The sequence below is a fragment of the Alligator sinensis genome, unplaced genomic scaffold (genome assembly GCF_000455745.1).
Source record: "Alligator sinensis unplaced genomic scaffold, ASM45574v1 scaffold400_1, whole genome shotgun sequence".
Lineage (NCBI taxonomy): Eukaryota > Metazoa > Chordata > Crocodylia > Alligatoridae > Alligator > Alligator sinensis.
Window position 1 is genome coordinate 4244530 of NW_005841897.1, and position 11958 is coordinate 4256487.

The 11958-nt window shown below is 47.1% G+C and overlaps 1 protein-coding gene across 1 annotated transcript in view; it reads right to left on the reverse strand.

Moving 5' to 3' along the window:
• SEPT9 (septin 9) overlaps window positions 1-11958 on the reverse strand; it is a 238179-nt gene that overhangs the window by 192650 nt on the left and 33571 nt on the right. The window contains exon 2 of the mRNA XM_006018333.3: window positions 8283-8339. Coding sequence (XP_006018395.1) covers window positions 8283-8339 — 57 coding nt within the window. The remainder of the gene's footprint in view (window positions 1-8282; window positions 8340-11958) is intronic.

Sequence of the window (11958 nt, forward strand, 5' to 3'; positions counted from 1 at the left end):
AACAAAACCCCCAAACCACACCAAAGCAGGCCATTGAGAGAAGATGGGCAGCAATGGGCAGAACTCAAGGTAGCTGGATTCAACCCAGAATTACAAGCAGAGGGGCATATCTCAGAGCCCCTCAGGATGCCAGGGCAGCAATGACTGAGTTCAGCCAATGCAGGGGCCAGCAGGCTGCAGAGATGATGAGACCACACTGAGGACACAGGAGGAAACCAGGTCTGCTAAAAAGCTTCTCGATCATTAATCCAGTCCTGGAGAACAACTCTTTCCTTCTATTAATGGAAACATTATAGGACAAGCCATGCCAATGTGCAGCCATCAGTTCTGCCTTTCAAGGACCCAATTTCAGTAATGGAAGTTGCTGAGCACTCCATTTATGTGAGGGTAGGTCTGGATGTTGCTTAAAATGATGACAAAATGCTACCTTGATTGTGGGATGATCAACTCTAGTGCCAAGGGTACTCAGCACCCTGCAGGTCCTATTGTCTATGTAAAAGTCCACGATGGTCTCTAATACTTAGCCTCTGTGTGCTGAGGTCACCAACAAGTAAGGGTGACAATAGGCTGTTACAGATAGTATTGTCTAAGGCCTCACTCAGGATGACATACAAAAAAATAGAACTCGTGGTTCCAAAATGATACCTTTTATTAGACCAACTGGAAAATGGCAAGAAAATTGTCCTTTTCTGCAAGCTTTCAGGACCAAGTCCCTTCGTGAGGCTCTGGGAAAAGTGTAGATGGCACAAGATGGTAAAAAGTCCCCATAAGTAGGAAATAAACTTCATTTTTGCATAGAGGGAGCTGAAGATGGAAGTCTGTCCCTCTGGGTCCATGAGAGTGTCTTTGGGAGCTGTGTTGAGTAGCTCTTTGATGTGTTGATCAGGTAGAATTCCTTCCCTGAAGGTGTCAGATGGGAGGCAGGGAGGTAAAAAGAAACGACTTTATTATTCTGCAATGAAGTTTAAAATCCAAAATTGGCTGAAATTTGGCATCTTCCATGTTTCAGGGGTGTACTTGGTAGCCGTGTTGGTCTGAGACAAAAAGACATACAAAAACCTAGAACTCTTGGTTCCAAAACGATACCTTTTATTAGACCAGCTGGAAAATGGCAAGAAAATTGTCCTTTTCTGCAAGCTCAGGATGAGGCACCACTGTGCTGGGTATCAAGGAAACAAGTACTGGAGGTGCTCCTGGCCACAAGCACTGGACAATCTGAGAGGAGAGGCAGCTGACCAGACAGAGAACTGTTCAAGACATTTTCTGTCATTGGCTTTGTGCAATGCAGAGCTATATCAACTTCCCTTCAGCCACCCCCTCACTGGCTAAGCAATATCTTGTAGGTCTTGCAGCAGAAGCAGATGCTTTTTGCAATGTGAAGCTGTCTTCTAGGATGTATGGATCCGTGGCTGAAAGGAAACTACTGGGAGCTAGGGCTGTGCAAGGCTTTGGACCGTGCTTCGGATCCAGAGAAGCTTTGGATGCTTTGGCGTCCAAAGCAGCATGTCTGGATCGAAGCACTGGCTTTGTTAGGCTTTCCGAAGCAGTTCGGAGCTTCCGAATTGCTTCAGAAAAGCTTCGGAGCTGATTTGGAGATCCAGCCATAGGGTATAATGGGGAATCAATGAAATATCTATAACTTTGTTGGGTTTTGTCTGATTCAGATGAAATTTGTAGGGGTGACAGCCTCTGCTGAGAGCATGAAGCCTGCCAAGTTTCAAGAAGATCAGTGTGGGGGTTCGGGGAGAACTGCACCCCAAATTCTTGAAAGCAAAACTCACGTCACGTCTATGTGTTACACCACAGGGGGGTGAAAACTGCAGGGGTAGTGGCCCCTGCTGAGGCCACAACGTCTGCAAGCTGTGGAGGAGATGGGCGCAGGGGGGTTCTGGGGCCCTGCACCTCTAGCTGCTGACAGGCAAAACTCATGACATAGATAACCCTGTGTGTGTTAAGACGCAGCGGGGTGACAGCTGCAGGGATGGTGGCTCCTGCTGAGGCCACAACGTCTGCAAGCTGTGGAGGAGATGGGCGCAGGGGGGTTCTGGGGCCCTGCACCTCTAGCTGCTGACAGGCAAAACTCGTGACATGGGTGCTTGTACAACTGACTGTGTCTATCTTGGGGCAGTTGATGATCTGTATTGATTATTTCCTCTCTGTACTCTGTGGTTTTGCAGGTGTTAATCCATGCTCGTTAACTCCTTATGTAGTAGCTAGGTCCTGTGTATTGAGCTGGTCCCTGAGTGAATCATGATTAATTGGTAACTGGTAACACAGTAGCTTAGCAGCCAGGCCTGCAGTAGTCCCTCCCTACCCTCACCTCCAGTGCCCCAAGACAGACACAGTTGCACAAGCACCCATAACACGAGTTTTGTCGTGTTAAAGGTGCAGGGCACCAGAACCCAGAACCACCCCCTGCACCTATCTCCTTGACAGCTGGCAGGCATTGTGGTCACAGCAGGGGCTACCATCCCTGCAGCTGTCACCCTGCTGTGCCTTAACACACACAGAGTCACACATGGCATGAGTTTTGCTTCTCCGCAGCTTGAGGTGCAGTTTCCACAGACCCCTGCACTTATCTCCTTGAAACTTGGCAGGCTTTGTGGCCTCAGCAGTGGCCACCACCTCCGCAGTTTTCAGCCCACTGTGCCTTAACACATACAGGGTCATTTATGTCACGAGTTTTGCCTGTCAGTGGCTTGGCATGCAGCTTCTCCCAAGCCCCTGCACCTATCATTTTGAAACTTGGCAGGCTTTGTGGCCTCACCAGGGGCTACTATCCCTGCAGTTTTGACTCCACTGTGGCTTAACACATACAAATGACATGAGTTTTGCTTTCAAGAATTTGGGGTGCAGTTTCCACCAAACCCCTGCACCAATCTTCTTGAAACTTGGCAGGCTTCATGCTCTCAGCAGAGGTTGCCACCCCTGCAAGTGTCATCCAAATCAGGCAAAAAAACAACAAAGTTATAGATATTTAATTAATTCCCCATTATACCCTATGGCCAGATCTCCAAGGTAGCTCCGAAGCTTCAGAGACGCTTTGGCCAGATTGAAGCAGGAACCCGGTCCGGAGCTCCAGATTGGATCCCTGGCACCCAAAGTGGCTGGATCTGAAGCCGGATTGAATAGCTGCCTACTTGCACAGGCCTACTGGGAACCACTGCCTTACCAGCAATTTCATGGACCTGCTAAGCTGGACAGACTGACACCTGAAGAGTTACAGTGAAACAATGACCTGTATTTGCAGACTCACTAAAGCAGTGGTTTCTCAAGCGTTTTAGACTTGAAGCACCCTTTGTTAGACTTGAGGTACCCTTGGAAAATGCCAGCTCTTAGTTTTCACTCCATTTTTAACTACAGAAAAATAGAGCAAATCTTCCGTTGCAAAGAACTCAGAAAGACCACAACAGGTCAGAAGGGTTTTAACACTGTGGAATCCTATTTGAAATCTCTGGGCTTATCTTGTGAATCATGTTTGTATATCTGCAGTGCTAACATAGCATGGCACCCCATAACACCCTTTAAAGTATCTCAAGGCACCCTGGCTAGGAATCACTACGCTAAAGGCCTGACTCAAAGCCAATGGAGTCAATGGAAAGGTTCCCATTGATCTCAGTGAGCTTTAGCACAGACCCCAAAGGGACAGCATTTCTACTACACAGCATGATGAGTTTTCAGGAAGCACTATGTCAGCCCCTGAAAGATGTCCTATGGAGCAGGGATGACAGGAACATTGGAGCTGATGCCAGTGAGAAACTCCTCCCATACCCACACTGATCCCTAGAGGGCCCGTTCCCATTTCAGTCATTTTCCCAGAGTAGATCACTCGCTATTCTATTCAAGAAGAAGAAATGGCTTATTTTAAGGCTTCCACTTCGTATATTCCAAGTGGGATTAATGTACAGATCCCAAAGGAGGCCAACTATAAATACACCGTCTACAGGTTCTCCTGCTGGATGCCAAATATCCCATGCCTACTTTTTTGGAGATAGAGTTTATGGCTTTTATCCAAGGAGTTATAAGCACATGAACTGAAGGGTAAAATACAAAATGAGGAGCTTGTTACACTAAATAGCTGTGGTGCACTAAAATGTTCCTTCAACAACAGTGACAGTTTCAGAGATTTTCTTTGGACCAACACCCCTATCGGGTCTCTTCAGCTGCATTTTAACTTTTGGTGGGTGGAATATAACTTTTTTTGGTAGATCTGTCTCTCTATCTGCCATTTGTCAGAGTCATTTCTATTGTCTCTGGTCTTCTCTGGAGCAAATGGGATCAACATTTGTCATGCAACTTCTTGCAATATAAAATGGGCAATCTGCAGCAGATTGCAGAAGCAGGAAGCAGAACAGCAATCAGGCAGAAGGCACAAGGTAGAACAGTTGATCGGGTAAGGGGAAGTGGATCAGGATGGCACTCAAGGAGGGTGCGGGGCATAATCTGTAGCATGCCTGACAAACAGGTAGGCCCCCGCTACAACGCAGCCCCATGGCACCAAGACTTGCATGGAGGACAAGAGGTCACAGTAAAGTAAAAGCAGTCAACCAACAATTTGGTCCCCAGCCCTTGTGGACAGGAATGGTGACAACAATTAGGCTAACACTAAGGAGAGAATGAGAGTCAGCAGAGTGCCCTTCTTGCCAAAAAAGCTAATGGCATACTGGGCTGTATCGGCAGGTATGTTGTTATTCCCCTCTATTCAGCACTGGTGAGGCCACATCTGGAGTACTGTGTCCAGTTTTGCCCCCCCACCCCCAACTACAGAAAGGATGTAGAGAAATTGGAGAGAGTCCAGTGGAGCGTGACAAAAAATGGTGAGGGGGCTAGGGGACATGACTTATGAGGAAAGACTGAGGGAACTGGACTTATTTAGTTTAGAGAAGAGGAGACAGAGAGGAGACTTTATAGAAGCCTTCAACTACCTGAAGGCGGGGGTTTGAAAGAGGATGGAGCTAGACTGTTCTTAGTGGTGGCAGATGACAGAACAAGAAACAATGGCTTGAAGGTGCATCAAGGGAAGCTTAGGTTAGATATTAGGAAGAACTTTCTCACTAGGAGGGTAGTAAAACACTGGAGCAGCTTTCCCATACATGTGGTGGAATCTCCATCCGTGGAGGTTTTCAAAACCCATCTAGACAAAAATTTGGCTGGGATGATCTAGTTGGGGCTGGTCCTGCTTTGAGCAGGGGGTTGGACTAGATGTGACCTCCTGAGGTCTCTTCCAACCTTATGATTCTATCTCATTGCAGACTCCAAGATAGGGCAGGTCATAGCTACATCCTTCCCAGTGGGGAGGGAGCAGCAGCAATAGGCAAGAAAGGACATTTAAGGCCTATACAAGGTAAGCAAACTTTGGGACCATGACTCTATTCAAGCCTCTGGGTGGGGACATCAGTCATGGCAAGGAAAAACCCACATTCAGATGCCTTCACAGCCCGAGAGAAGAGCTGCCAAACCAAACATTCCAGACTGATCCACTGGCTTCATATTTCCCTCATTTATTTCACAAAGGGGAAAACCTACATACACACACATAAATTCATCCTTTCAAGCAGCCTGGGTGACAAAGCATAAGCCACGGCCATTTTCAGAGCTAGGAATGGGGTGGGGGGGGGAGGAGGGGTAGCGAAACTCAGCCTCGGGTCTGTGTGCCAGGCAGGGAGGAGGTTTCTAAGAGCAGCAGCACTAGGAGCACCCAGGGTTTGGCTCTATGCCCCTTGGATCAGGTTTAAGAATATCCCAAACCCAGCAGAGTCAGGGGCTCTTTGAACATGAGCATTCAGGCCTGACAAGCAGCCCTGCAACTATAAACAGCTTCAGGGCATACTTGTGGAAATGGGCCAATGGAGGCTAGTCCCTGCCAACTCTCACCCCTATTCCAGAAGGAGCTTCCAAACCATAAATGCATGTGGTAGGAAGCAGCTTAGAAGCAAGACCCATGCCCAGTCCTTTGGCAATCCATCCGAAAAGCTCCATACCCCAGAGCTGACACCCTTCAGAGACGTTAGCAGAGTGCTCAGTTCAGTCATGAAGTTGCAGTAAGTCACTATGCAGAAAAAGATGAAAGCCTACACTGAAAGGGAGAGAGAAAGGATTGCATTCCTACTGCTGGCATGAAACCTGCAAGTGGTGCCCTGGATGCAACAGATCCTAGCAAGGCTGAACAGGAGACCCTTACAAAGCCAGATTCTTCACCAGTGAAGACACCACAGCCTCCTGCAGGTGTGTAGGCCACGACCCCAACAGCAAATACTATTTCATTTGAGAAACAGAACAGATCTTTCTCCTTTTTAAAAGGAGTAACAGCTGTCATCAGAGTGATCTGGATGGCAAGCAACCATTGATCCTTTCCTGGTAGTGGTCAGTGATGCAGCAGGCTAGCAGCACTGTAGGAGGAGGATCTGTACTGTATACAGTATGCTGTACACACACTGTAATGGTGCAACTAGCTGGGACCTGCCTGCCTTGTACTACACATCCCTCCGGGCAGTAGACTAAACTACTCTCCTGATATCCATTCACTTGTTTCACTCTTATCCATCTTTGAGTCAGAGTGTGTTGCCCTGGGCATGCACAGTACCACAGCCATGGAGCTCAGAGCCGGGCTGGAGCATATAGGTATTACTGGAATATTAATAACTGCTGAACTTCCACGTGGCATCTTGCTATAAAAGCAGCATGAGTGAACACTGCTAAAGTTTCAGTAACTGTTTCTAAAGGACCTTTCTTTCAGCATTTTTGTACTGCTTTACTAGTTAAAAGAACGACTTTCACCATTCCACGAGTTTTCAGCCCATCATCAATAAGACACAAAATGTAAAATACAGAAACAGGAGCTTATGTCTCTAAGCATAAGCTAACATCATGAACAACTGCTTGGCACAGGTACTGATAATCCCACAAGCCTCCTGGAGACAGAGTTGGAGAGCAAAGCTTCTCTCCTACCATCTCCACCTTTTGGAGGTGGTTCTTCTGCCTATGGCAGTGGGCTGTTTGAAGGCTCCAGGTAGCCATGAATCCCTGGTATGGTGTTAATGCATCTGGGGATCATTTTTCAGATGCTGGGATTTTGGAAAGGCTCACAGAAAGCATGTATTTATCGTATTTGGATCTCTTACATCAGGCTGGGATCACTTGCATGAAAGACTGGCCTAAAAACTACGCACCTGATACTTCCACCAACAGTGCCCCAGAACACTATGAACCAGTTACAGGAAGGATTTCCTTTTAGGTTTCTGCAACCCCTCTCCCCCTGCCATGTACCATATTAAGAGATTTCCATCTTCTCTTCCAATTGCTTCCACTGATCTCCTATTGAGTCCCAAAAGCCAACAATCTTTGCAGCTCCAGTACTTCGGCATACTCAGCACTTTAGATATGGTCAGACTTAGACACTTGCCGACATGGACCCCACTACAGGTAAGGGAGCCTTCTGAGCAGATCCAACCTGCAACCAGATCCACTTGGGATCTGGCCAATCCCAGGCCAGGCTAAATGTCATGATCCTTTCTAGCCTTAAAATAAGAAGAATCTAAGTACCTGCTCATCCTATGCTAAATCCAGTGCTGCCTTGTTTGCCCCACGATTCCTTAATCAGGCTGGGCTGAGCTCACTCAGCAAAGATCAGCAGGGCCCCAGAAGCTCCAGAGCCTACGGACAACCAGCCACATTGGCCCCCAAAGCACAGACGGCTCAGCAAAGCAACACATAGCTCAGATGCTGAAAGTCTCCAAAAGGGCAATGAGCAGGATTTGCAGTAATGAACCTGGAAAACACCTGTTCTGAGAAAGAAACCTCCCACCTGCTTCCTCCTGAATGGGAAACAGCTTAACTAAGGTCCAGCTGCAATTAGGAGGGTAATTGCAATCACAAACACACATAACCCATAAATCTCCACATCCTATAAAAATAACAACTGAGGAGAGCAAGAAAGCACCATTAATTACTGAGGTCGTAATTCAACCTTGGGGCACTCGCGCTTTCTGCTGGTGAATGTCAGACCTCCTGATTTGACGTGGAGCTTTCTAATTATTCTCACCAGATCTATTATTCAATAACCAATTTTGCACTAATTCTACATTACTCTCCATACAATGTAGGGAGGCCCCTCTTTGCACTGTTATCAACCAGACAATAGAGTCCTTGGAAGCACTTTCTTTTGAGTGGTGCTTGATGGAAGGTGGGAGGGCTGATCGCCAATAGGCTGCCGCGAGCATCCTTGTCTCTCAGAATGGATATTAGAGGAAGACACTTCAGAAGCATTGCTTAATGCAACTTACTTGGACTTGTTGGGTCACCTGCTTTCCGAAGTCTCCCGCTGGAGGTCCTGGTAGCTCCTAGGGCAAGAATGAAAGCAATCATTAGGTTCAAGGGTAACTAAATGGCACTCATGTTAGCAATGGCATGTGGCACAGCAGCCATGCCAGGACACCAGATTTGTTAAGCCACACTCCTTCTTCCAGTGACTTTCTATGTTTAGGAAATGTCTCAGGAACCATTATTGAATGGGAAAAAATACACAAGAGAGAACCTTGATCTTTCCCCAGAGGCTTTAGTGGCAGGTGCTGGTTTTTACCATCCTGCTGTACCAGAAATAACGAGCAAGTTTGAAGTCTTCAAGTCAGGGAAGAGAATCCTGAAGCAACTGAGCAGGACACAGTCACCTTTCACTGGGGACTTTTTCAGATAGTAGGAAGATCCAGGTACATACACCTGATTCTTCCAGTGAAGAGAAACTCGTATCTAGACAGAGAAACACAAAACTGTTAGATCAAGGTTAACTTCTGGGCTGGTGCAGTGTCCCGCACAGGGACAGAGAGAGCAACATGTGTCTCCTAGATCCTGGGCCTACCTGCCTGAGCCAGCTTGAGCACCAGCAAGGTTAGTGCAGCTCCAAGAAGAAGGGTTTAGCTATTTTCTGGCCACACTGTGCCTTGGACATGCCCTGGACTGCCTGCTGCGCAAGGAACCTGGTCATGTAGTTAGAATAGCCAACATATCAGACAAATCCTAGGCAGGTGGTAGACCAAACTACAGACTTTAGAATTGGTTTGGTCTTGCATGGGGTTGGTTTGCTAGGGTCTCCTTCACCAAGTTAGACTTTTCATGCTGATCTAGAAGATGCAGATGGCCACTGACAGGGAGAGAGCTCTGCAGAAAATGTACCCGTCTAGAGTACCTCTCTTTGAAAGGGGGAGGAAATGGGAAACTCCTCTTCTTGTTCCCACTCCACATACCCAGGAAGGGACTAGTAGCCCTCCTTATGCTTGACTGACACCAGCTGCAGGCAGCACAGTGAAGTTGTCTGGCTAGAACAGACAGAGATGGGCTCTAGTCCCAAGTTGACTGCTGTTCTAACAAGTCCCTTGCTCTTCCTGCACTACGAGCTCCCCTTTTTTAAAATGGAAGATGAATGGTCCTGCTTCTTGCCAAGTGTGCAATGCAGCTCAAAGTGAGGTTTGCCTCATCAGTTAATTTGAATTAAAAAAAAAAAAGTTAGTCACTTCCAGGAATCAAAGATTTCTGGCAGCCCCTTTCCTCCCCTGTCACTCCCTTGTACCTCCATGCCACAAGCAGCTCTAATTATGGCATAAAATCTGCTGGATCAACTGATGTGGAGCCTAAGCTCTAAAGAGATTCCTAAGTTCGACTACCCTTTATACTGGAAATCCCAGGAGAGGCCAGTGAAATCCAGTCTCTGCTGAGTTCTGCTAGCAAGCCACTTGTTCCAAGATCCAGCTTTCCCAGGAACTGGTGAGCAAGCAGACCAGACTCCCTGCTCTTTCCAAACCAAACTCCATCACCAGAAAGCTCTGAAAGAGAATTTCTAAGGTGACCAGACGCCTGATTGCATCTGCAATATGCAAATAGGTTTGAAATCCCCTGATTTTGGGCAAAGAAGCCTTCTTTATTATTAATGAAACATGCTGCATCCCCCTTAGAGCCAATCAGAAAAAAAAACCAGGGAGTGTTTCAGCTCCAGAGCCCTGAAACGGTGGCTTGTTGTTACCCCACCCCCACCTCTGTCAGCTGGAACAGCTTGCAGCATATAAAAAAAAAAATTAAAGGGGAAAAATAAAGCAGCAAACCTCATGCTAACTGGTTTGGGACAGGGGATATAGCTGGCAGCTCTGCTTGGAAAAAGTGCCTCACACGCAGAGCAGGGGGTGCGCGCGCACAAGCACATGTGTATCCGTCTCCCCCCCCCACGCCCCCAACTTTCCTTTCTTAATATAAAAACGTCTCTGTGACTGAAAAACTGTGGTTGAACCACAGGGCCGGTTCCAAGGAGACTGCGCTGCTCCTCGTCTGGAAGAGGAGACGGAAGAACTCCTGGGCTAAAAAAAAGAAAATTGCATTCCTTCCTGCCTGCTCTTCAAATTCTGTTTTCAAAAGAAATAAATGGTAAATACTGACCCCCCTCCCCCCTGCAACACACACACGCACGCACGCGCGCGCACACACACACACACACACACACACACACCCCCCTCTATTTTGGGGCATGAATAGCCGGGGAAGAAAACTTGGCCTTTCTGCTGTCTAATCCACACCACAATGGGCGTGGGGAGAGCACTCCCAGTAGCTCAGTTTGCCAAGTGTCAGCCACTGGACAGCAAGAGGAAGGAGACGGTACGGTCCAGCAGGCAGGATGTCAACCTACCAGTCAACCAATGAGGGCTAGGCCCATCTCTGCCACTGACTTGCTGTGCGACCTTGGGCAGGTCATTTTGTCTCTGCTTCCTGGTCTATTTTGTTTCTTTGCTGTTCACGGCAAGGTTTGTTTTTTCATATGCACTCACTGCACAGTGTACAACTGGGTCCTGATCTCAGCTGGAGTTTCTACCGACAAATATAATACCAACAACATGATACTCTGCCTCTTCCCTGACCTGTCACCACCTCTATCACATTCAGAAATATCCCTCAAGATTTTCCTCCCTCCATCTTTGCCCAAAAGGTGATTTTTCATTTTCAGCATGTCTGACCAGCCATTTTGGCAAAGGGGAAAACACAAATTCTCTCAGTTAAAACAAGAAGAATTTTAATTACGCTTCCTTAGACAAGCTACAGCAAGAGAAGCTAAGCTGCAGCATAGCCAGGATCCTCACTGAGAACGAACACCTATGTCTTGCTGCCATGTGGGTGGGGTGCAGCATTATGTTTGGCTTGTACACAAGGGTTTTTTTTTATAGCCCTTGGACAACTGTTATGCAGAACGTGCCTGGTTGGGATGGGTGGCACTCAGAAAGCAGATACGCAGCCATACACAGCTGGTTAAAGGCACCTTTTATGTTTAAAGACCTTTTCCTCATTTTGCTGCCAAAGCCAGATAGGTGCAGGGTGAGAAACTTGCAATGCACAATCCTGTCCAAGCACGTAAGTAGGTTTTGTTCCTCTTTACTGCCATTCCAAAGTAAAAGTTAGCATAAAATGCACATGATGTTCAATGTGGCAGATCCCTTGGCATATGGAATTTCTTTTCTGAACTTGCAACATATCTAGATTTGTATTTGCAGCGTCCCCCACCCCGCCAACAGATTTACAGAGTTCCCCTTTCACCTAGTAATCCTAATCCTCGCAGCTCTCTTGTAGCCAGGAAATATTATTCAACTCCCCTATTTTAAATAAGAATAATTCAAAATGCAGAGAAATGGACTTGTCCACATCTACACAGCAGGTCAATAACAGAGCCAGGATCATAACCCAGATATTCTGACGACTGGCCTTCTGCTCTAACTACACCAGATAAAAACCTAACTCCACCACAATGATACCACTTAGTTCTTACACAGCAGTTCTCACCCTTAGGTCTTAAATCTTTTTACAAAAAGGGGGTCACTATTCTTATCCCAGGTCATAGACAGGGAAACTGAGGCATAGATTCATAGATGCTAGGGTCGGAAGGGACCTCAATAGATCATCGAGTCCGACCCCCTGCATAAGCAGGAAAGA